At 41.0% G+C, this 26,892-nt stretch overlaps 1 protein-coding gene across 1 annotated transcript in view; it reads right to left on the reverse strand.

Moving 5' to 3' along the window:
- Nucleotides 1-14,265: 14,265 nt before the first annotated feature.
- Nucleotides 14,266-26,892, reverse strand: part of spen (spen family transcriptional repressor) — a 31,166-nt gene continuing 18,539 nt past the window's right edge. The window contains exons 11-15 of the mRNA XM_061736670.1: nt 18,995-26,822; nt 17,921-18,265; nt 17,600-17,794; nt 16,496-16,654; nt 14,266-16,368 (exon numbers count right to left, since the gene is read on the reverse strand). Coding sequence (XP_061592654.1) covers nt 16,237-16,368; nt 16,496-16,654; nt 17,600-17,794; nt 17,921-18,265; nt 18,995-26,822 — 8,659 coding nt within the window. The 3' untranslated portion in view covers nt 14,266-16,236. The remainder of the gene's footprint in view (nt 16,369-16,495; nt 16,655-17,599; nt 17,795-17,920; nt 18,266-18,994; nt 26,823-26,892) is intronic.

Here is a 26,892-nt window from a genome sequence, read left to right on the forward strand (position 1 = left end):
CCTCCTCTGGTGCGTCTTGTAATCACTGACCAAGGGCCAAAGACATCGAGACCAACATAGGGGAAAAGAGGGCAGGTTGCGAGGCGTTCAGGAGGAAGGTCTGCCATGCGTTGCTCTTCCAGCTTCCCACGAAGCTTGTGACAGGTTACGCATTTATGAAGAACTGAGTTGATAAGTGACTTGCCTCTCAAGATCCATAATCCCTTTGATCTGATCGCACCTTCTGTCAGGTGGCGGCCTTGGTGTTTCACCTGCTCGTGGTGATGACGGGTGAGCAGCAGTGAGATGTGACTGTCCTTGGGTAGGATGACAGGATTCTTTTCTTCAGCTGGGAGTTGAGTGTGCTTCAGGCGTCCTCCAACTCGTATGAGTTCATCTTCCAAGGTAGGGCAGAGTTTCTGCAAGGGGCTGTTTTTGGAGACTGGTTTGTTTTCTCTGAGAGCTGTCAGTTCCTTTGAGAAAGTGGCATTTTGTGCTGCTTTAAGGATGATGTCTTTTGCTTGAGCCCATTCATTCACAGTTGTAGGTGAGTCACACCTGTGCCAGCCTTTACATTTTGGGTTGGGATTTGTTTTCTTACAGGATCTTACAATATGGATGAGGAAGGCCACTCCTCTTACTAGGGAAGTGAAGGAGGAGAAGTGAAGGAGGAGAATCGAAGGAAGCGCTCAGTGGTAAGTACAGGTTCCATGTAAGTAGCACAGGTTTGTATCTGTGGTCTGATTTCTTTGTCTTTTTCAGGTTGAATGAGATCAAATGTCTCATCTGTTTCCTCTGCACGTTGTTGATGCAGTAAGGTGGGTCCCATGAACCAGGAGGTTGGCGCCAGACGGGATGCAGGTAAGGAGCGTGAAGCATGGTCCGCCGGGTTTTGTTCCGTATGTACATAGTGCCATTGTGTACATACGGAGAATTTCAACACTGTCCTCCGCCTCCCAACAGTTAATTATACCCACAAGCCTACATGCATCACCCCAAAAAACATTTTAAATGGGCAAATGGAAAGAAAGCACACGGTTCCTTGCAGTTCCTTGACTAGCCGCTAGTTGCTGGCTCCTAAAGTAAGTCAATCTCCACTGACCTCCATGTTAAAATGTCCAACTTTGGAGCAGAAATAAACATATTTACAACCTAGTTAAAAAAAAATGACTTGGTCTCAATCGTTTAATTCAAACATCCATGACAACTCTGCGGGAGTTGAATTTTTTTGTACCAAATCACAAGAGTTTATATAAACCAATAATACACTGACTGACAGGCAGCTCAGCCAATGGCTAGCTGTTATCGCTATCTCAACCATAATCATCGTGCTACCGCGCTTAGCCAAGCCAGCAGTAGTTTGTGCTAACCCAGCATTGGCTAAATGCAACAGTAATTTTTGATTTCAACATAAAGTCGACATGTGAAATGGTATATCCCGCTAGAAACATCTCTGCCAGCAGGCGTGGATCCGCCGAAGGAGCCAGGAGCCAAAGCTAACTTTGTTTGACAATACGTTGAGCTTGTTACCATCAGTTTCCTGGGCATCATGGCTGCAGAAAAAGAGGCCTCAAAACCGCTCTTCACAAACCAATAAGTCATGTGACTTTATGCTTCATTCATTGTTATTTCAACTCATAACGAAGAACGCCTGTCAGTACAGTTACCAACACAACAACCATTAAAATGAGAACAATTATTCTATCTTGGCTTCGCAGCGTAGGAGTGCTAATTAGCTGCAGTGATGTCATGTCCATTAACATTATAGTGCAATGCAGCCGTTACTTAAAAAGCCACGCCCCTAATTACTCATATCAAAGAGTTACATAAAAACTCATCCCAGTAGAGTTGATTTTGATGGGAAATAAAGCTATGGGGGCCAAAACCTTTTTGTACCAGGCCGTAAGTATCTGTGGGATCTCACATATGGAGCCATCCCCTAGTGGCCATTCAGGGAACTGCACACTAGCAAGCCAGCTGTAGTCCAATGAATAAAATATGTGTTTGACTTTTACTTCAAGGACTTATTAATCACCTTTAGGAAGAGCTATCTAGCTCTCCAGGTCTTCAATCCCTACAGCAAAACCTAGTCTAAATTATTTGGACTCAGCGTTCCTAAACTATATATCACTTGATTGCAGTAAATCACAGATCAACAATGATTAATCAGTCTCCCAGAACTACTGTACGGTAGACACCATGGGAGATGAGACAAAGAGACAATAATGTTCAGCCAAATAATGATAATGGCTGATGGTAAAAAGAGAGTGACTGAGCAAGAGATCAAACAAGACTGAAACTTGGTCAGTTTTGGTAAAAGCAACTCAAACCACTCCTGCAGGAACCTGCTGCAGTAAAAACATTGCAATGTTCTTATATGCTGCTTTCAGGGAACCTTTCCATAACACTTCAATAATTGTGCCTCTGAGTCATGAATCAATACACATTTTGGTTGTGAAGATCCCTCGTTTTTCAAACCGGGGATGTAGTTTGATTTCATCCAGCCACAAAAGTTTCCTGCAGCCGTAGCTGGATTTGGCCTCTTCTACACTTGTGATTGTGGTAAAAGAAAAATATTCAACAGCTGCACTGCATTAATGCATATAAGAAAAAGAGCTCATAATCCTTTCCGTGCTTGGTGTCGAAGACTACTTTACTTCTGCCTGCAATCAGCACAATCCAGCCCCTTTTTTACCCCGCTGTGTCCAAACAACTAATCTGGCTGCAAGAAGCTGGTTGATGTGATACAAATGCAGAAGAGTGAAGAAGTACATTAGCTTTTTTTCCCCTGTGTTTAACAGCACGGTTCAGCTTCTACCTGTCAACACCTGCCATGCACCGTGGCCTCATCAGTCACTCGTTTCTTATTCTCCTCCGCTGGGAAGTGGACCGGTTCACCGGTGTTTGCCCGACGTTTTTGAGCCATTTTCACTTTCCATGTACACATAACATCAGTCAACTGTGACTTTGTTTGATAGAAACTTATTTACATGGTGACAAGATAAAGTCCTTTAGGAAGGGTTTAGAATTCATAAAGGTGAAAATTTACAGTGGGAAACTTGTTAATGTTTTCTAAATGAATAGCGCCTTTGTGTATGTATCTACATGACCTTTGCCTCTTGTTCTTCCTGCCTGTAGAGAGTCACTAAAACACTAAAACGGCATCTTATCTGTCACATTCCAAGCTTTACATACAGCTATGTCCACATTAGATAGCTAAGATTACAATAGTTAATGTTTATCTGTCAAACATTCCTTTCATAATTTCCTCTGGGACATGCAAACAGTAATGATGGAGCAATGTACAAGAATCATATTTGTATTTCTGAACTTTATCATGTTAACATGGAAATAAGTCATGGCTACTTTGTGTAATACATTGTTTCACTTTGTTTCCGTTTCCTACATTCTTGATCAGTGTTTCCGAAGCACGATATCAGAGTTTGCATTTAACGATTTGTGGAAAGAGACTTAAAAAAAAAAAAAAAGGACATATTTGTTACGATGCCATAAAAACTGCTCCCAGGCTAAGCAGTGCGAATAAAGTTTTGACAGCTGATTTAAAGCCACGTCTGACCACACGAGGGCATGCAGAAGCATTTTTAGGAATAATTGGCAGGTTTCCATTTCAGGGCTTGTTTCACAACAAGCTGGCAAAAATAAGACGAAACAAAACTTCAGGTATTTAGACGATAACTATTTAGAAAGGCAAAAAAAAACATGTATATTTTTGTTTTTTTACATATCAGTTTTCTGACCGAGCCATGTATTACAACTGAAACGTGTTTTGAAGTCATGTGGAAAAATAAAAAGCCCCAAATATGTAGAAAGTCTGTTTTTTATTCTTACCAGTTAGCAAATGCAGCCTGAACCCGTTCGCCTGTCAAGTTAACAAGGGATCGGCACAGCGGCAAAAGCTTGAAAATGTTATGACTTGTAACAAATCATGACTCCGCTGTATCACAAGTCTGTCGCGCTCTCGTGCAGCTGTAGGCAGACTAGCCCAGCCAAAACATCTCAAGTCTTACGATTCAACCACAAATCAGACTTCAGTCTCACAGTTTTGTGGAAAAGAGGCTGTTGAAGCTTTTTACAAGGTGATATGCTGGTTAGAGTTTTAGGCCTCCAGTCCAGAGGCTTTTGGCAAGAAACAGACCCTGGCAAGCGTCTCCCGAGTTTCAGGCTGAAACTGTCTACTTTTTCCTGACATCTCAAAATGTTGATTCATCACAAACACGGTCATCTACACACCAACAAAGCAAAAGGTTAATTTAACTAAAAATCAAAGACTCATTCGTATGTAAATGCACCAGATCTCAGTTCTGGTGTGTGTCACTGCCAGCAGCGGCCCTTGTGATGCGGGAAGAAGTGACCACCGGCTTCTCAGGCTGGATAGTTTCAAGGAACAGATGGATGGAAGAGCTTTTTGAAGCCTTTAAAATGTCTCAAAATCTCCACATGGAAGAAGTTTAAGACTCAGGTAAACAGAGAAACAGGGTAGATGCAGTACTCGAGTTGAAGGGGGGTGGACGGGGGATGGGATCCCCCCTGAAATAAAAATGGTCAAAATCATCCCCCCTTTAAAACTGCCATCCCCCCTTTCCATTCCTTATGTCATTTCATCAATGAATGTGGTTTTACTGCTATTTCAACATTTAGAGTCATCACCAGAAAAATAACTTATTTGACAATTTTCACCTGTTTCAAGTAAATTTTCACTTGAAATAAGTAGGAAAATCTCCCAGTGGGATTTATCCTACAAGCAAAAAAATCTTGTTCCACTGGCAGATTTTTCTGCTTATTTCAAGTGAAAATCTACTTGAAACAAATGAAAATTGTTGTTTTTTCCAGTGATGAGTCTTGTTTTAAGTGTAATGAGATTATTTTACTAAAATGAGACATTTTAACTAGAAATAAGACAAATATTCTTGTTAAGATTTTGAGTTTTTGCAGTGATCCATTTTACTTATTATGTGGAAGGACAGAGTCATATTGATAAGTTCAGAAACTGTTTTTTATTTTTGTGTTTTGATGTATTTGGTGTAAGCCCAGTGGATATTTAAAGCTTACAGAAGGCTGCATTTAACTGCTGCTATGTCATTCCTGCAGGTGTTTTGGTCAGTGCCATCATTTGTAATATATTATATTATTTGTAATCAGCACAAATTATCTGTCCTCATATGATAAAATCCACCATCCCCCCTGATCTTTTTTTTATAACTCGAGTACTGTGTAGATGGATTTTGGTCAGACAGGTAACATATACTGTAAGCCAATCGATACTATAACTGAGGTTCATAGTTCCTCTGGTTTGTAGGAAGAATCTTAAAGAACGACATGCATCAGTGCAGCGCTCCATCAATCTTGCCTTTAAAGCAGAAAGGTCAGGCAGAACCAAAGCAGGAGCAAAAGCTCCAATAAACTCAACACTGACGAGGAAACACAAGAACACAGCAGACACACACAACAAGCTAACGAGGGAAAACAGGACTATATATGCACACACCAGTGACGTGCGGTCAGGGGAGGAAGGGGAGGCTGTGCCTCACCTGCCATCATGGAAAGAAAGAAATGTAAAATGAAAAAAAAATATTTTTTTATATTTATCAATTGATTTGTACTATAAAGTAATTTTCCATTTAACTTCACCATTTTTAGATTATTTTTTCTTCAAAATCGCCGAATTTTCACATTTGCCGTTCAAATGCTGAGCCTCACCATGGATTGCGCAATGACTCGGCTAACTGTGCTGTCATGCTATGTAGTGAGACCAGATCGCTGTCTCTTTGTATGTCACGATTAAAATTTTCAAACACGTTTGCTATATGAAATAAGTTTCCATAGTTAAGTTGATTTACAGTATATAATGAACAGCAACTATATGTGTGTAATGTGTTTCTTGTGCCGGCACAATCATAAAACGGCTGAAAAGAGGCACGGGGTGAGGCACGCACTTCTCCTGCCTCACAGTAGGGGGCACTAGTGAGCTCAGGGATTCTTGCGACTCATTGGCTGCAGAATAAGTGACAACAAGCAGGAGTTTACAGTTAGCGGCGCATGGACTTCATTTATAAGTAAAGGTAAGACCATAATAACTTTTAATTAAATGTGCTTTTTGTGCGCTAGTTTGTATGTGTAAAGCATTTGTATGTGAATGACGATAGGAGGTTTTAAACATAACTAGTTAACTGCTGCCATTCAAATGGTGAATAAGTTGCTCTGGAGGGTTCATATGCTTGTAAAATCTGACTGATGAAGTCAGTGTCTCACCATCCATGAATCTCACCGCACGTCAATGGCACACACTAACGAGACACAGGTGCAGACAATCAAGACAGAGCACACCAACAGCATAATAACACACCATTGGAGGACACTTTCAAAATAAAACCGGAAATCTAACAGGACTCCCAGAAAAAAATGACAAGGAGCAAGTCAAAGCTAAATAAATAATAATTAGGAAGACATGGACAGGTCTGAAAGCCTTTACAGTACTCTTGTACAAAAGGTTCCTACCTATGAATACTTACCCAAAAAAGGGGCATGTATGTATTAAAACACTTTTTGTAGATTTTTGTTGTTGATTATTAAACATTTGACTAAAATAGCAGTAATGATGCTTTTTGAAGTGTAGAAACTGGTGGTTTAGGTCCCCAGGTCAGAACCCCCACACCTTACCTTGGGGCCACCAGTTCCCAGGAAGACCATAGCAATGGTCCTGTTAGCAGAAGGCCCAGACATATTTTTAAAGCTCCAGAAACAAATACCCCCCCCTCCCCCTAATTTATATACCACTTTTAGCAGTTTTTTCTGTCTTCTCATGTGAGAATAAATTGTCCAAACTGCAGCATGGAATGCTGGGAGCTCACTGCCAAAAGGATACATGAAAACAAGCACTTATCAGCGTCTGAAAAAAGAACCTCTAAATGTTTTGCATTCTTTTTGTTTTCTGGCTAAAACTGAGCTTTTTTAAATGTCATCTTGCGGCAAAGAATTCAAGGGGAGAGCCGCTTAAAAATATGGATGAGGTCTACTTTAAGGTCAGAGGCATATGAATTTTCTCTCGTGTTGCATAAAAGAAGTACATAATCTAAAAAAAAAAAAAAAAAAAAAGTCTAACTGAAGAAGGAGGGGAAGGAAACATGAACGGAAGTCTTCTTGTCTTGGCATTTTTCTGGCACCTGATCTGCTTCTCCTCACTTCAGGAGCAGGGTGTCAATTAACATTCCAGGTCCCAGCCTGTCGGGGCTTTATAAATCACTTATGCTTCGGCTCTGCTGGTTGCACCACTTTATTTCTACTGTAAAGGCATAATGACAAGACTATGGGAGCACTTACTAGGGCATGACCCTCCGCGTGCTTCTCACCGTCTTATCCTTCTTCAGGTCCCGTCATGTTTTGTCGTCGCCATTGGCCGACCGTGTCAGATCTGTTGGATACAACTATATTTGAAGAAAAAACACTTAGAAGGTCACAATGATCTTTGAGAATTTGTTTTGTTTTGTTTTCACGCAACTAAGTCTCTGAAAAGCCTGTCATACCTGATTAAAATAACGAAGGGAGTATTTACATTCTTGACATTAGTAAAACTATCAATAGCACAATGAAAAACTGCTGTTAAAGGTTAAAGTCTTGTGTTAAGGATTTCACTCAAGTATGGAGGCTTTTGCACAAACTGCAAGAATATTTTAACATGAATTGTTTTCAGCTGAGAGAAATGTATATTATTATTATTATTATTATTATTATTATTATTATTATTATTATTATTATTATTATTAATAATAATAATACAATTATTAATAATAAGGTATCAGTCTTAAAGTAGAATTTTGTTGTGGTTTATTTAAAATCTGTGTGTGAGCCACCTCAAGTGACTTCAAATATGCAGTTCAACTCGTTCTGTGGTCCATACAAAGCCATTAAAATAACTAATAATTATTACTTCACTAAGGAAACCAACAGATTATATTAAAGCCTTTCTTTCTTTTTCTTAAGATGTACCATATTTTCAACTATTTTGCAGAGGAGTGAAACCATTGATTTGTTTCCTAAATAATTGACTTCATGCCATTTTCTGGGGGGTTACTAAAGTTGTCAGATAAATGTAATAAAGTTTCTCCTTTAAGGCTTCATGGAAGTTGGTGTCAAAAAAAAAAAATGTCATGAAAATATGGGCCCTAAGTACAAGAATAACAAATTTGTAACTAATTAGAGAACTGTATAAGTTTTAACTTCTGAAAAGACTGCTTCCAAAAACAATCAGTATAATAAAAGATCCTGCACCACTGACCGCCAAATGTTCCCAAATAGAATTCCAACTGCCACCAAATTCCCATCTGGGGCATCTCTGGACATGCACGTGCTTGAATTGGACAGACGCAGGCAGAAACCGTAACATTCAAGCCACGGTTTCAAAATTCTCTAAACCATAGCACTGTCTGCCTGCAGGGATGAGTCTATAACTATGACAGCAATGCTGCTCAGCTTTGCTCCACATCCATCTGCATTCTGCTCTAAAACGCATTCTGGTGTTCCCAGAATCTGTGGCATGTGCACGCTTGCTGCTTGACATTTGGACAGTATTGTGCAAAACATTTATGTGCTTAAAGTTATTATCAAGTCACTTTGTTTGTTCATGTGTTTTTACAACCAGAGGTGGCAAGTAACAAAGTACAAATACTTCGTTACCTTACTTAAGTAGAAATTTTGGTTATCTATACTTCACTGGAGTAATTATTTTTCAGACGAATTATCTGTACTTTTTATTCCTTACATTTTAAAAACAGCCTCGTTACTCTATTTCATTTCGGCCTTAAAAAAAAAAAACTATCAAGTTAAATTGCGCATCCGGATAGAGTGAATTTGGTTGTGCTTGTTTCAGATGTTCTTGTCCAGTTTTGTTCTTACATCCGTTCCCTCAGATTCCTGCAACTAAACTTGGATGTACATTCCAATAAAGGTTAGGATAAATGATAACATGCCTCTGAAGTTTGACTTTTTGCACCATTACAATACTTATAGGCAACTAGTCATCATATCTTCTGCTCTCTGAAACACGTGTTAATGCTCAATAGTACACATATATGGTTCTTTAATATGTTTGCATTATACTAAGATGCATTCATTTTCAATGGCTTTTGTCCTAAATGGCTTTTTTCCCCCTTACATTACTTTTACTTTTATACTTTAAGTAGTTTTGAAACCAGTACTTTTATACTTTTACTTGAGTAAAAAACTTGAGTTGATACTTCAACTTCTACAGGAGTATTTTTAAACTCTAGTGCCTATACTTCTACCTGAGTAATGAATGTGAATACTTTTGACACCTCTGTTTTACACACAATATGTTTATGAAATCCCGTCCGAAACAAAGAAAAAATGTAGTTTTTAATCATTCTTTAAAAGCATTTTCTTACTTGAATAAAAATGATCCAAAGTATTGATGATAATGCCTCCAATTAAAGATTTTTTTTGTACTTAAAACGTTTAAAGCAGCATAAAGGAGTGTTTTCATGCTACAATATCTTAACCCTTGTGCTGTTTTTGGGTCAAAATGACCCAATTCTTCTATCCTTCTTTCCTCCTGCTCTCTCCTTCCTTCTTCCTTTCCTCTTTTCCTCCTTTTTACCCTCCTTTACTCCTTTTTCTTCCTACCTCCCTTTCGTCATTCGTTCTTCTATTACCATCTTTGCTTTTCCTTCCTTCTTTCCTCATTTTCTCCATTCCTTCCTTTCTTTCCTCCCTTCTTTCTTTCCTTTTCTCCATTCCTCCCTCCCTTCTTTCCTTTTCTCCCTTCTTTCCTTCCTTTCTCCCTTCCTTCCATCTTTTCTCCCTTCCTTACTCCCTTTCCTACTTCCTTCCTTATTTCCTTCCTTCCATCTTTTCTCCTTTCTTTCATCCCTTCCATCTTTTCGCAGTTCCATCTTTTTTTCCCTTCCTTACTCCCTTTCCTACTTCCTTCCTTACTTCCTTCTTTCTTTCCTTAATTCCATCTTTTCTCCCTTCTTTCCATCCTTCCATCTTTTTTCCCTTCTTTCCTCCCTTCCATCTTTTCTCCCTTCCTTACTCCCTTTCCTACTTCCTTCCTTTCTTCCTTACCTCCTTCTTTCCTTCCTTCCATCTTTTCTCCCTTCACCCTCCCTTGACCCAAAGACAGCACAAGGGTTAAGGAATATTTGATTACTTTTAGGAATGACATCACCTGTATATTTTCCCTATACCGGGTGATGAACGTATTTAGACGTGGCATTAAGATGTTCGTTGAAACCCAGTCGGAAAAGGTCGGTGCTAATGCCGGGTGAGATACGATCCTGCAGGATATATGTGAGGGTGGTCTGGGACACATTTGTCCACGTTCTCTTTGTAACCTAAATACAAGTGTCCTGGGATGGGTTCAGGAACCACCTACTAGCCGATAAGTCATTTGATCTTGCAAGGAAATAATGGTTATAAAGCTCTTTGTCATTCGATTTCTTCTTTGTGACGCAAATAAAGAAAGACTGACCAATCAAGACACCAGTGTTGTTCTCGTTCACGAAAACGGAAACGAAATATGTTCGTCAACGCCCATTTTTCCCCGGACGAAAACGAGACCGGACTAGAAAAAAAACACGTGTATAAACAATAACTAGGACTAAATCATTATGCAAGTTCGTTGACTAATAAAAACTAAACGAAAATATAGTTCACAAAATAAATACTCCGCTAAAATCTATGATCATTTTCGTTCATAAACAAAGACGACACGAAATATATAATTATAATGAACGTATCACTTCCTCCTGTCTCTTTTGCCATAGAGCGCCGCTGTGCGTTCGCAAATGCTCACCGGGACTGTCCGGGAGCACAGTTGTCTATCACTTTGTATTGGCATTGTGGTCAGGGCGGATATATCGAACATACCCTTCCCCCACACACTCGCACTCACACTCACACATAAACAAACACACCCCCTTTTGAAGTTAGCGCCAGCGCTGCATGCAGCCGCAGCTGCACACGATCTCAACGCGGACATTTCATTTAATGTCATTAAATAAAATAAAACGGTAGCATGCTTTGCACGGGGATCGGGAGAAAGAGAAGGGAAGATGTCTGGAAACATTTTAGATACATTGACGTCGAAGATAAAACAGAATGCTTGATTTTAACGGACGGGGAGCAGTGCGGTCATACTTCAAGGTAATGTCTAAATCAAGGTAAGCTAAGTTAACATAAAGTATGTTGCTGGTTGTTTACAACATTAAATCAACGTCGTGTTGTTGAGTGTACTGTCAGCTTAATGTTACTACAATAAAACCTACCCGAAAATAGTCTACTAGTTAGTGAGTGTGTGTGTGTGTGTGTGTGTGTGTGTGTGTGTGTGTGTGTGTGTGTGTGTGTGTGTGTGTGTGTGTGTGTGTGTGTGTGTGTGTGTGTGTGTGTGTCCTTATGACATTATGAGCAAAGGCTTTGAAGTGCGACTGTTTTCATTCATTCACATGGTTTTTGTGCAGAAGTTCAAAGCCCCTCTAAGATTATTTTGTATAAATGCACACTACACACACCTGCACAACAGGTCCATAAACACAAATAAATCCAAACATGGGGCATTTTGAATCACATGAAAGGTGCAGCCATAGAGAGAATCATAACAAACTCCGGCTTTTTGTTGAGTCGTTTACACAGCTGCGACTGCAGCCAAAGTTTATAAAACCTGGCATTTAAAGGGTTAAATCTTTAAAAAAAAATCATGAATATTTGATATCAATACTTAGGTCAGATATTGGTGAAAGAAATGAGCTCATTTAAAGTAGAATATAATATTAATGTATAATATGTTTTATAGCTACCTTATGAAAAGTGCATTTTTTGCGCTAAGGGGTCAGAGTGTAACAATTATTCAGACTGCAATTACATTTTTGTTTAAAGTAGGATAGTTTTGGATTGGAATGACATTGACTACGTTTACATGCAGTCAAAATTCGGGTTTTTACTAATATTCGGGTTTTAGATCTACAGTACACTCAACAACACAACGTTGATTTAATGTTCTAAACAACCAGCAAGATATACTGATGTCTAAAATAATTGTCAAACTAAAATTAGACTAAATTGTCAGACTAAAACTAGACTAAAATGCAAATAGTTTTTGTTGACTAAAACTAAACAAATAAATTCACTGTTTCATGGACTAAGACAAAGACTAAAATGCTTGACTTTTAGTCGACAAAAATGTGACTAAATAAAAAAAGGATGAGTTCGACTAAATATGACAAAAAATAACAACGGCGATTGAAACAGGACTAAGACTGAAACAAAATTAAAAAATAGCCGACAAGAACAACACTGCAAGACACCAAACAAAGACTAATTCCTCCGAGGTGTAGTAAAAGCTACGTCATGCCTCTAGGGGGACCCTCTGAAATAAAAACGAAATAAATAAGTCTCTTTGAGCTGCTTTAACTAAGTTTGTGTGGAACGGTGGGAGAAGCCTGATCAGACCTTTTGATTGGACCGGTTGGATCATATGCCTGCTGGGTGAACGGAGATATATAATGTTGTGCTCTCAAGGTCATGTTATTAAAATCACTGCTGCTCTTTGCAGCTCCGTGGACGACAGCACACCTTTATCGTGTAAAGCACACCGCTGAGTGATATCTCCTGGTGTTTGATCTCCATTTAAATGCAATACAATCCAGAATTCTCTCGTAAAAAAATATCTTAACCTTTTCCAGCCTGAATATCACTACCAACTCAATTACTGAAGTCCTCAGGAATGCATCTTCTGTTCAAACCATGACACATCTCAATAAATGTGTTGTGAGGATCTGACTTGGGTTGTTGTGGAAAAACCTATTAACACCTCTGTCTGTTTAAACCACCAGGGGCCTAATATTAGTTTGCACCCTCCGTACCCAGGCCAAGGCTAATATTTAACAGTTGCAAATAACCAAGGCTAATATTTCCATCACATGGGTTGACCGTTGTTGACAACCTACTCACTGCTGACTATGAGAACAAATGTCATCTTCAACTATTGAACTATTGAAAATTAGTCCCAATATGTTCACAAACGTTGCACATTACAGAATATACAGGAAGACGTGTCTTGCTGTGCTTTTTCATACCATTAAAAACACAGTTGGGTAACTAAAGCCCTGCTGACTGCACACCTAACCTGACTTTATTCAAGTCTCACCAGAGGGTTTCTGCATCTGAGGAGACTTCAGACCCCCCCAGGTGGCCTGAGCTTTACTCTCTGCCTTGTAGTTTAGTCACATGCTGACATCTTCTGACGGCTTACAAGACTGCAGCTTGAACTGGGCAGAGCGACGACACGTTAGACGAGACGTTTTAACTATTTAAACCAGGGGTGTCAAATGTGCGGCCCGCGGCCCGCATGCGGCCCGAGAGAGATTTTCATGCATGAGAAGTTTCCAACGCAAAAAAACGAAATGTTAATTTACTAAAAAGGAAGGCATAAATAATTGCCATGAATCGCAGCATATCCGATAATATATTTCTTCTACAAATCCATCGTTATTCCACAAAGAGAGCAGTTTGACATTTTTTTAGTTTGCTAGAATGCATTTGCCGATTTTATTTCTTTGTAGACGGTCATTTATTTTTATTAACTGACTACTATTATATATTTTCGCAGGAAAAATATCCCTGCTAAAAAAGATGATAGAAGATATTTATTCAGAGAATTTCAGTTTTGAATACGAGGATAGTGACAAAGTAAAACAGTTAAAAGAGAAGTGCTGACTTTTTCGGCACACTGGCGTAAATATCCGGGCCTGTACTCTCGGATGTAATAAGAAAGATTTTGCTTTTTATTAAGTTTCCTATAAAAAAGCGAAATATGAAAAAAACATACTCGTTTCTGTTTATCTTTGTAAAATTATATTAAAAGTATCTTACATAATTTGAAAAAAAAGAGAAATTTCAAGAAAAGATCCTGAAGAAATATATTTTACATAATTAGAGTGTAAACAAAGTGCATATTTCCTTTAAAATGTACTAAACTGATATTGGATTAGATAACAATAGTAAAAAAAAAAGAATTAAAAAAAAATATTTTCGCACCGTTTTTGTTATTTTGAGCGTGCGTGAGAAAAAAATTTGTCAAATCCGGCCCGCCAAGCAAAATTAGTTTGACACCCCTGATTTAAACCGTCATGCAAAAATGATGCTGAAGCTTCTCAGCTCATGAGATGATGTGAAAGCTTAGACTCGAGTAATTGGGGGTTCAGGGGGGGGAGCATCAAAGTTCTGTCAGATTCACAGATCAACCAGCCAAAACACAGAGTTATGGACCATTTAATGATCTTCAGAAGTAAGTTAAACAACCATTTATGTTACAGTTTAAAATGTCCTCATGGAGGAACAGCGAAATACACTCAAAGTGAAGATTGATCAAAAGACATTTTTCATAATAATCACCGTTTTGAGATTGTTTTTTTTTAATGTTGTTTGTTTTTTTTCTTTTCATTTGTATATCAAAAATTATAAGTGCCTTCAACATAACCATGAGAGTACTTAGCTTGCAGTCAAAGAAATATTTACATCACAAAACTGACAAGCATGGTTTTACTTTCAGCATCGGTTTCACACACCTCATCTCCCGTCTCTTTTAGACTGCTTTGTTTTGTTGCACAAAACAAAAATATAGACCCTGAAGAAAGACAATTGTAAAGGGGAATACACAAGAGTACGGATTAAGGACATCAGTATTTACAGCTTGGCTCAAGGACACAGTTAAGAGAGATGGAGACATATGATAAACACATCCATTAGCGGCTTTATGTCAAGTTTAAATCACATTCTTTGCCATAATGAACCTACTTTACCCTTTAAGATATGAAAATAAAGCATGCTATAGCACATCTGACACAGAGTAGTGGCATAAATGACTTCAGTCTGCAGTCTTTAACGCATAAAGAAAATCATTTTCAGACAGCAGGGGGCAGTAGAGGACCACACGGGGGGACGCAAACGGAAATAAACAACCCCTTACAGTACAAAAGGTTCCTTCAAATGAAAATGTTATTTTCGTTATGAACAAAGCACTCTGGTAACAGAATTGTGTTGATGAGAGATATAAAAACAAAAAAAGTCACATAGGAAAATAGGTTCTGATCACATGTAATTTACATACATGCACATCTTGAGCATTTGCAAGACATTTTGGCACAAAAAAAAAAAGGTTTTCAGTTTGTTTATTCTTTTTTGCAAATGTCTTTCCCCACTGCTCCACATTCTTGCTCTGCCCAAAGTAAAATAGTGCAATATAAATAAAAACAAAAAAGAAAAGTCAAAGAGGGGGAAAAAAAGAATAAAGGACAAAAAAAACTGATGATCTGTCTTGTTAAAATATTTAGCTTGGTCTCTCCATGTTGCTTCAGTCTTTAACTATTTATAATATTTACAGTTTCACAATTGTCCACAATACCCTTAGGTTTTAAAGAAGATGCAAACAAAAATAAACAAATTAAATATTTTTTACAAAGTCCCCTCTTGAGGCATTGAGTGTAAACTGTACAACTCTAAAAAGGTCCCATCACGAGTTCCTGGGGCAGGGAACGCTTTGATGGAGAGTCAAGTTTGGAAATGATGTAGAAATTTGCTGATGATTTAAAAAGAAAACAAAAAAAAAAAACAAAAAAAAAAGCCAAAGCAGTATAACTGATGAGGCTAAAAAGAATCTTGATCATTTTCCAGGCAATGATTTCCTTTACTCGAGCACAAGTAAGAATGATCACATGAATAAATCCATTACACATATCAATTTATACTCAAATCTGTACAGAATTCACAATTTCTCCTTAACATAGTGCAATGACTTCTCACATTGTCTTAAAAAAAATCACTATCACTTGTATGAAGGTAAAAAAATATCCCACTGGAAGGTCTCCATCCACAGCCCTATGAATGTTATGAATTATAAAAGGGTATGTGCAACACCTCCAAAAATGGCAACAAAAATAAAATGAAAACAGCAATCAGTAATGACCATCAAAAGTCCCCATTTAACCCCTCACCATTCACATCCTCTTCAGGAAGAGAGTTTTAAGAATTCATCATCACTGGGTGATTTAAGGACTTGGTGTAGTGAAGAAGAAACGGTGAGTCCAAAGAAGAAAAAAAAAAAACGTATAAAAAAAAAAGAAAAGTCGTCAAACTGATAAAAAAATATGAGGCAATTCCAGTTTCCAAACTGGATGAATCCAAAAGGGCTGGTGTTGGCTTTGTTCAGGAGAAGAACGGAGGTCATTAAACAGAGGCAATAACAATCATGAGGTGAGGAGAAATGTTAGAGATGCTGTTGAGAAGGTCCGGGGCCAGGCGTGACAGGTGGCTCTCAGAGAACTCGCACGGCGGGAAAATCTGCACCACGTAAGCTGGCTGCATATCCAGAGATGAGAAAGGTTTGATGAGAGAGGGTCCAACATTGTCAGGACAAAGCATTTACTATGACACTCAGCCAAACTTAAAGAAAAGTAAGGAAGAAATGTTTAAAATAAGCACAAACCTGATTGGAGCCAGGGTTGGGCACGTTGATGATGCCAGCTGCCTGTTTGGCTTGCAAATAGGTAATGAAGCCGCTTTTCAAGGCTTGGGTTTGACCGAGGACGTCTTCCTGGTCTCGGCCACATGGCAGAGCCAGCAGCAAACAGTAGTCACCTTCCACCTGCCGTGGATAGAAGGATTATTTTATTTATTTAAGTGTATGAACTACCCTAGAACTAGATAACCGCATTACATTCTAAAAGTCATAATTTAATCAAACTAAATCCAGAGGTGGGTAGTAACGAGTTACATTTACTCCGTTACATTTACTTGAGTAAGTTTTGGGAAATGTTGTACTTTTAGGAGTAGTTTTGAATCACTATACTTTTTACTTTTACTTGAGTAGATTTGTGAAGAAGAAACTGTTACTCTTCCTCCGCTACATTAGGCTACATTGAGCTGTTACTTTTCTTTTATCCCTTTTATCCACGTACGCGTCAATCTCATGACATCACTGAGTGATTCTTTGGGAAAAATGTTTGTTTTTGCATGTTTTGCTACATATACACAGACTCAAACATACACACACACACAGAGTTTATATGAGTTCATGTTCTAGTTCTGCCTGCGGAGCCTGGTTAAAAAAGAAAAGTACAAAGGCTTGAAATTTTGTGCTACTTGTGCTTAATTTATTTTTTTATTCTTATTTCATTTATTAAAGTACTTGAATTTACTTTAAGATTATTTTAATTTAAGCTATTTTTTATTAATTTATTTTATTATTTTATTGATTTAATTTGCCTGAAGATGATTATTTTGTACTTTTGTCTGTTTGAATGATTGTGTTAAAAAAATAAATCAGACGTTACTCAACAGTTACTCTGTACTTGAGTAGTTTTTTCACCAAGTACTTTTTTACTTTTACTCAAGTAATTATTTGGATGACTAGTTTTTACTTCTACTTGAGTCATATTATTCTGAAGTAACAGTACTTTTACTTGAGTACAATTTTTGGCTACTCTACCCACCTCTGACTAAATCCGTAGTTAAATCAATGTGTGTCGAGTATTAAGTTCTACTTAATGCTCGGGATGTAACAGCGGTATCAGAAAGCACCGAAACTCACAGTCATTCTGCGCGCCACACTGTCCAACTGAGAAGCCTCGAGCCTCATTCGTTGGACAATCCGAAGCAGAGAGCCTCCCTCCAGGGGTGGCAGGGAGCGCTGGGCCAGCACGGTGTTGCCAGACACAAAGTGTAGCTGGACCGCAGCCTGGTCATTCTTTAGTGCCAACAGTCCCTGCCATACTATAGGATATTTCTGCCAGGAGAAAAAAAAAGGAAAAGAGAAAGAACACAAAGCGATTTAAGTATATTGCTCTCCGTGATAAAGTCTTAAAAGCACATCTTACGTATGACGACACTGCTGGTCCATGGATCCTCCTACCTTCAAAAGCTGCACCATATCAATGGACCGGTGTCCTGAATGTTCCAGCTTAGCATCATAGCGGGACTTTTGTGGACTCAATGAAGGTACTGTAGGAGAAGGTGTGAGGAGGACAGATGGGGGGGCTTTCTGTTGCGAGAGGTCTGGCTTGTGAGTGAAACCCATGGGGGATATCAACGGAGACTGGTACGACGGTGAGACTGTGTCTCTTGGGATTCGGGAAATGTGTGAGAGGTCTGAAGAAGCAGTGTGGCGGAGATGCGAGCTCTCGGGCTTGAAGTCACGCCCTCCCCCGTGCAACTGAGACATCTTTGCTCTGTTTCCTGGCTCGGGGTCTGGAGGAGCCTGATTCAGAAAAATCATAACACAAAAGATGGATGTATCATTTTCACTTTTCTGAATAAAGCTTAATTTTTTTAAAACGCTACATTAAAATGTGCATACATTTAAGAAGCATACAGGACTGTCTCAGAAAATTAGAATATTGTGATAAAGTTCTTTATTTTCTGTAATGCAATTAAAAAAAAAACAAAAATGTCATACATTCTGGATTCATTACAAATCAACTGAAATATTGCAAGCCTTTTATTATTTTAATATTGCTGATTATGGTTTACAGTTTAAGATTAAGATTCCCAGAATATTCAAATTTTTTTAGATAGGATATTTGAGTTTTCTTAAGCTGTAAGCCATGATCAGCAATATTAAAATAATAAAAGGCTTGCAATATTTCAGTTGATTTGTAATGAATCCAGAATGTGTGACATTTTTGTTTTTGTAATTGCATTACAGAAAATCACAATATTCTAATTTTCTGAGACAGTCCTGTATAATAGAAGCACATCAGAGTCAGAGTCAGAGTCATTTTTATTGTCCCTCTAGGGGAAATTCTTTTAGCAGTCTGGGAAAACAGTCATCATACAAACACAGACATACCAATAAGAACAATTAAAACATTAAAACGTGATATAGTAACCATAATAAATGAGTAAAAGCAAAAGTGCTTTCAGCAGTGCAGGCAGAATGATAAAAATATATTAAAAATATTAAAATGTATGCGAGTCATCAAGTTACCTGGGAAGAAGCAAGACTTTGGTTGGGTAGGTTGTGTCCCGGATACTGGGAGAAGCCCCGCATGTCTCGGTATACTGGAAAGGATCCTGCCACTCCTGGATGCATCAGCTGAACCCCATGAAGGTGAGGAGACACCATGACCGGAGTAGACCCATGGACCCCTCGAATTCTACTGTCATTGGAAGATGGATGCAGCATCTTTCCTTCAAGTGGTTTCAGAGGCTCTTTAGCTGAAAGCTCCATGCTTTTTCCCAAAATAGGACTGTTTGAAGGCCCGGGGATGTTACTTGATGATGCTGTTCCGGTCTCTGAGCTGCGTGACTGTCTTGCATCCACGTTGGCCTGATCTCCCAGTTGCTGGTGCATGAGTATGCGCTGGTGCATGTCTCTGTATGGATCCATGCGAATGTTTGAATGAAGACCTCTGTGATCACTGTGAACCTTCATCACATCTGACTGAAGCTGGGGAATGGACGTTCTCGTACGGGTTTGGTTGAAGTGTCTGGGCTCCTCTTCACTGCCGCTGTTGCCTCCACCACTCGACAGGGATCCTTGGGGACTTGAATGAGACTGCAATACCAAATCGCGAATGACGTTGGACGGCGGTGTGTTTGAGCGCTGTGGAGGCCCTGGGTGTGGCGAAGACAGGGAGTCTCCTCTTCTTCCATAGTTTATCCCAGAGATAGGTGGGCTGTTCATTCTGGCCTCATGAGCCATTGACTGGGTGACGCTGTGAGGCTGAATTATGACAGACGACTGTTCCGAGTGCGGGTGATGCATGTTCGAATGGTATTTAGACATTGGTGGAATCCCATGACTGAGAACAACGGAAGTGCCAATAGGGGAATTGCTCGGTGGACAAGATTTGACAAAGGGAGAAGGTGAATGACCAGCTGTTCGTGGAGACTGGGGCTCTTGCTTGAGTTGTAGAGCTGACCGATCATTTGCCATGCCAGGGCTGGGACTCATCCGCGTTCCAGATAGTGAAGGGTGATGCGGGCTCATGACTGGGCTCAGGTTAGACTGCTGTACAGCTTTGCTGATGTCCATTTTCTTTGCCAAAGGGTCCGTCACTAGTGCCCTCTTGCTATGCTGCTGTTGAATCACCGCTTGGTTGTACATCAAGACTTGAGAAGAACTGACTGGTGGCTGGAACATCTTTACCACACCCTGAGATACTGTGTGATACGGAGTTTCAGATTTGTCACAGCCAAGACTATCCTGCTTGGTACTGGAAATGACAGGCTGAGAATTATAGGACTGAGTCGTCAGAAGGACCCCGGTGTGCCCATAACCGGTAGGGGCTACTTTTGAGCTTGGTAACTGCGATGATGTTATGAGTGGGTCTTGCTTTATCTGAGATTTGGACACCGATTGCTGAAACTCTATATCGCCAGCACTAGCTTGAGGAATCTGGCTGATTTTGGCTCTCATCCTGTGAGGTCCTTCAGTTTTCTGACCAGAATAACTGAGAACAACAACACCCTCGGACGTATTGACCCTTAAGCCAGGAGTGGAGCCTGTATGATAAGGGGTAGGCTCAACAACTGAGCGCCCTCTATTCCCATCTTCTACTACTTCCATGCCATGGCAGCGATTATTCTCATTGGAGTTGGATCTAAACTTTTGCTTAGGGTTGTGCAGGCCCATGGATCGGCTGCTTAAGGAAATTCGTGGGGTTTCTTCTGTATCATAAGGCATTGGAATTCGACTTATAACTGAGGTAGTAGGAGAAATAATTGTATGTTGCTTCTTTTCTCCACAGTTCTGTTGGGACTCTGTGAGGGGAGATGGTTTATAGTGTATTGGCTGGGGTGGCAATGGTGGTCTCTCTTCAGGATGTAACTGTCTTAAACCCACTGCTTCAGGGGGGTTTTCATTTTCTGATATCCGTGAACATTCTGACAGCGCTGAGGTGACTACAGTGGTGGGTATAGAGTTGCTGTTTGATGCAGACACATATTTTGGTTCCATTAAGATTTTTCTCAAGGTACTGGAACTAGGGTCGATGTCAGACGCCTTGGTATCCGGGGGCATTGGGGGGTTTGCCGAAGGGGTTGCAAGAGGAGTCGATGCAGACACGGTGGGAGTCACCACTGTGACGTGACACGAAGGAGCAACGTAAATCCTGCTTTCTTCAGACCTTTGTGGCCACTCGGGTAAACGTGGCATTTTGGCCGGTCGCAGCAGGGGGGAACTGAACTGGGATACTGGTTGTATGCAAGCAGGGCTGAAACTGGGAATGCCTAGCTCTGGCGGTTGGGGAAGCTTTTTACAAACAGAGATGTTGCTTGTGCCTGAATGGAAGGCAGATTCTTTGGGTACGGGCTGTTCAACCTCCGGCTGTTCTGCCTCTTTGGGTGTGTCTACAGTTATAGCACTTGTAACATCTCGCCTACAAGTTGCAACAGCAGTGACCACAGAGGTTGCTGCAGTGGCCCCGGCTGTACCAGTAGCTGCTTTTGAATTGATAGTTTGTGGATCTTCTGGTATTGATTCAGGTAACTTGACTGGGGAAGACTCAGATTGAGAAAGCTCTTCAGCGGCAACTCCTTTTTTGTTAGCTGCACCTTTACGGCCTTTTGACTTCTTTGGAGTTTTGGCTTTAACTTTGCTTGTTTTCTTGGGTGTTTCAAGCAGAATGGGGTCGTCGGCTGCTTTCGACTCTGCTCCTGACGCCTTCGGGCTTGTTTGAGAGTCATCATCCAGGCCCCCAGCAAGAATATTATTGATTACCATATGTGTTTCAGGTTCCATTATCTCATTTGACGATGAAGAGGAGGATATTACAGAATCAGGGGTAGGAATAAGAGAAGTGTAAGTCGGAGTAGCTGTGAACGCATCTGTATCTGCGCAGCTTTCTTCAGCTGTGATGGAATCTATAGCAGCGGCGAGTTCAGTTTCGCTTGCAGGATTAGCCGGCTTCTCCTCCTCAACTTCAATTTCTGGTTCCACGACAACAGGAGCAACGACGACAGGAGGTTGCTCTGGTGGTGGTTCCTTATATGTCCGAGGAGGTTGATCAGCTGTAAGCTTGGCAATATTTTCAACTGCCTGCTCCAGTTCCATCTGTCGTGCTAAAAGAACTGCGGCTGGATCCACAGGAATCTCGGGTTCTGATAGCTCGTCTTCCTTTTCTTGTGAACCAGGCTCTTTGCAGTCTTTTGTACAGTCTGTCGTCTGCCCTTCCTCCGTCTCTTGCACTAATGTCTTTGTTTTTGAAATACTGACCGTTTCAAGGGTCTTGGGTTCGACATCTTCAGAACGAAGTAAACCTTTCACGTCATCAACACTAACACGGATCTCAAGATTTTTCAAACTGTGGGATTTGTCTTCAGTGACCTGCTTGGTGTTTCGTTTGAGCCTTGGCGTTTTCATCTTAACAGTCTTTTCAGCCTGTCTATTCTCAGAGGGGACGGTGTCCGTCTTTTCAACGTCACCATCAGCAGATTTTTTCCCAACAGGATCTTTTAAGTCTTTTTCTTTTCTTTGCATGGGTGAGTTTGTGTCTTCTTTTGTGTCTTCATCAGTTAACTTATCAAACAGCTCAGACTCAGCTTTAGGCTTGAGCTCCATCTCATCCTGACTCGTCGAATCATCTTGTTCAGTCAACACTAATTTGCTGCCGGACATTTTGTCTGCTCTGCTTCCTTTTTTGTTTGCCGTCGTAGGTGAGGTTACAGGCGTTTGTTGCGACTTCTGCGTACGGGGGGAACGCCATCCCTCAGAGGCCTTCACAACTTCCACGGGGCTTGTTGCCTCTTTGACCTCTTTGACTTCTGTGTCCACCTCCATCATTTTCTTCTGATCAGCTTTCACCGGTGAGGCGTCTTCAGCTCGTTTGACACCTCTCTTAGGAGGCCGCCCTCGCCTGGCATTGGTAGGCGTTTGAACGTCCTGCTGCGCTGGTTCTTTATCAGCGCCACGTCTGCGCATGGAACGTGATGACTCTACGACCTCTTTTCCAGCTTCATCTTCATGTAGCGTGGCATAGACCGACCGTACGTTCCTCCGACGTGTTCTCCCATGAATCAGACTTGACTCGAGGTTTTGCTCGGAATCTGACGCGTGCACTGGCGACTTAGACGTTGATTTAGACTCCGGTGATATTTTGGGTGCTTCGGCCCGAGGAGATAAGGCCCTTTTTAGCTTTTCTCTGTCAATTCGTTCACTTTTTCGCGTAGCGGGTTTGTCAGTGCCGACAGCTTGGGTTAGTTGTGCTGCTCGCAACGCGGACAAAGATTTGGCCTTTTTCCCCTTAGGCTGTCTGCGGTTTGGTAATGGTTTAATTTCCACCTCCAGCTCTGGCATACATAGCTCACTATCCGTTTCAGTTTTCTGAGATTCCTCAAAGTGCTTCGTTTCCTGATTTTCAATTTCAGGCTCCGTCTTAATAATTTCTGGTTTTTCTTCCACTTTTAAGCAATCAGGGTATGCAGATTCTGCACTCTTTGTTTCGCGGGCATTGAGGGAACCACTGGGAGTGGGAGGTTTATCTTCCACAACAGGATTGTGTTCCACCACCAAATTATCACCAAATTTCATTTTGCGGTCAGTTAGCTCTGCTTTTGTTTCCGTTTCATTTTCTGGTTCGGAAACCTTTAGTGTGGGAGTAATAGTCAGCTTAGGAACAGCTGATTTAAAGTCCTCTATTGGAGGAGAATGAGAAGGGGACATCTCAACAACTGGCTCAACTTTTTCCTCTTTGACAAACAGTTCTGGCTGATCTGGGGACAAAACTTCCTTCTTCTCTGGTAAAGACGTTTCTTTGGGGGAAAGGACCAATGGCGAAACTGTCAAAGCTAACGGAGGGCTGGCAGATTTGCTGTTAGACTTCAGCACTGGATCCGATTCCCGGTCAGATGTCACACTATCAGAATTATGAGCTTCCTCTTTCTTAATGTCGGCGACAACTGGATCACTCTCAGTTTCAGGTGGAGGGTGGTCCTTGTCTTTCTGCTGCTGAAGCTCCAAAAATCTGCTATGGAAAAGTACTATGGGCTCCGGGGGAATGTCAGCGTCTCCAGATTCAGGACGTGGCTCGGTAATGCCAATCTTGGTAAAAGGTTTGTTACTTTCACCTTCTAAATCTTGGTCTTTACGTTCAAGGCGCTGCAAACGCCTGGAATCCTGTTCAAAGATTGAACTGTGCAGGAAACGAGAAGCAAATAATTCCTGACGTTCTTGGTCAAGTGGCTTGAGTTCCTCTTTTTTGTCGCGCAGCTTTTCACTGGAGTCCGTCCGGATCTTTTTCTTTTTCATGTACCATGACGGAATAGGTCGAGGTGCCAGCTCGGCCTTGTCCTTGTCTGAACAGCTGTGGGAAGCTGGAAAGCGCGAGGGAAGAAAAGACCAATTATCCTCCCTGGAGGAATACAGAGTCTTGGCTCTTTCAAGGAGTGCTTTAGTGTCAGGAGTTATTGTTTTATCCAACGCAAACGAGTAAAACTTATTTTTCTCCAAGGAGCCTGAAAGTTTGAAGTCTCCCACCCTCTCGTCACGATCCCTCAGGATGTAAGACAGGGATCTACTTGACTTGGGAGAGATCTGCTTGCTCTCTCCGTCGTCATCTGAATCAGACTGCACTTCTCCAGGTTCCAAATCCTGGCTTAGTCGTTTGTGGATGCTTTCACGCTTCGAAATGTCACTTGGGAGCGTCATTTCCATTCTCAGGGAATCCGACTTCATCTGTCTTTCCCAATGTTGCATTAAATCATCATCACATCCAAGTAGGGATGTTTTGAGTTTGGGGAGCTCATTGTCGGGGGACTGAAAGTGTTTGGCTGTCAGGCTCAAACTGTTTTTCAACAATTCTGTTTGTGAGAATTTATCATCTGTTGCTGGAGAGGATCTTCTGTCTTTTTTTGTAACCGACAGAGAAATCTGGGCAGTTTCATCGTCCTCATTGTCAGAAAACTGACCCGCGTCGATAGAAGATGCTATGTTGCATAAGTCTTCATTCAATTTTTGGGAACTGCTAAAGGTGCGCTCTCGTTTCAATTTGAGCATTTCAAAGTCAACAGTCTCCAATTTCTTTCGTTTACTAGAAGATAAATCATCGCTGGCCACATCCTGAACTGATTTTCCAACATCACGTATTATATAATCCTTTTCATAATCGCAAATGTCATCGTTTGGTGACTTTTCAAACTTGTGGGTTTTATCGGGGTCACCAAGCTTTAATCTGAGCCAATGACTCCGTTCAATTTGTTTTGTGCAAATATTTGTTTGGTCAATGTTCACAAAATGTTCGTCTCCATCAGGGTCTCTGCATTTTTTCCGCCTTTGTTCATTTTCAGATAAAACCTGTTTTTGTTCTTTTAATTCGTGCAGATCGAGACTTCCATCTTCTGATAACTTTGTGAGATTAGAGCCGTTTTCACTTTTTGAGCCCTCTAAATCCAGTTTAAGGTACGGAGAGTCCAATTGCTCCATGGAGTCTTCTGGAAGCCCCCCAAGATGGGAATGCTGCTCCAGAAGGAAGCCCAGAGAGTTGCTTTCATACTCTCGTCCATCCTTGGGGCTGTTAACGGAAACCATCCGGATACATTTATCCTTGTGGTGCTCCTTTTTATGCATCCCTCGTATCAAAAAGCTCTTCTCCAAGTCTGTCTCTTTTGCAGTGCTCCACAATTTATAAAATCCAGGTCTGCCAGGGTCTTCTTCACTATTTCTCTTTTGCCTATCTGTTCGTCCAGAGTCTTCGAAGCGCCTTTTTCTCGCAGCCAAACGATCAATATCCACAGAAATAGTGCTGTCGTATCCAATTTCAGATTTCCCATGTTTTTTGGATTTGATTTTGCCTTCGCTGTCAGTAACTTCCACCAAAATGTTCACATTTTTGTCCCTGGGAATCTTCCCGTGCTTAGAGACGTCAGTTTTACACGGCTCAGAGCGGAACGGAGGGCTCTTCTTGTCGGCTACAGGTGACGCCAATCTGGGACTGTCGCTCCCTCCTCTGCTTATCGGTTTTTCTTGCAGAGCATTCCCGATCAGTTTTCCTTCTTTTTCTTTGACACGCGTTAACTGCACTACACAAGGTAAAAGGTCTAACCTTCCCTTGCTGGAGCTCTCCTTAGGAATTTTAGTGGCCTTACTGCGCAGAACAGACTCGGGGCTAACGTCCCTTTCAAGTTCAGGTTCCATCTCACTTCTGGGAGTAATGGGTGATGTGACTTTAACCTTCTTAAGCCTCTGTTTCTCACTTTTGTCTTTGTCCCCTCGGTCTTTACGCCCAGTTCTCTTGTCCTTTTCCACCGGGTTTCCTCTCTCAAGTTCAAAAGCTCTATCCCTTTCAAGTTTTTCCGTTTTATTGTACCTGTCGGAGCGAGCCTTTTCCAGTTTTTCAAACCTGGGTGGGGATATTGAACTGCAGCTGCCACTTCTTTCAGAGGACCGACAACAAATGCGGCGGTCGGAATCGCTCGGTATCCTCTCGGACAGGGAGGGAGATGCGGTGGGGCTCGCGGGACGACGAGTGGAAACGTGAGAGGGGCTTTGACTGCGCTCGATGGTCCTCCTGCCGTGATCCCGTCCACGATCTGTTTCAAAGCGCTCCCTCTCTCTTTCACGCTCCCGTTGCAAATAGCTGTATTTGCGAATGTCCTGTTCGTACGGGTCGGCCCTGTACTCCCGGTATTCCCGAGGGTCCTCAAAGTATTGAGAATCATAGTAATCTCCTCCTTGATACGGGTCCCATTCAGCGTAGAACTCACGACTTCTTGCTGGATATTTGCGCCGCAGATCTTCGCTGTATGCTGCAGGTGTTCGTACGTTCTCATAATATTGTCTTTCCGCCGGAAACTCGTACTGGGTTCGTCGTTCATCCCTGCAGAAAAGAAACAAACCACAATCAATTTCATTTTAGGATGATAGATTTCAATCGAATTTAGAATGAT

Source organism: Cololabis saira, chromosome 12 (assembly GCF_033807715.1).
Source record: "Cololabis saira isolate AMF1-May2022 chromosome 12, fColSai1.1, whole genome shotgun sequence".
Taxonomy (NCBI): domain Eukaryota; kingdom Metazoa; phylum Chordata; class Actinopteri; order Beloniformes; family Belonidae; genus Cololabis; species Cololabis saira.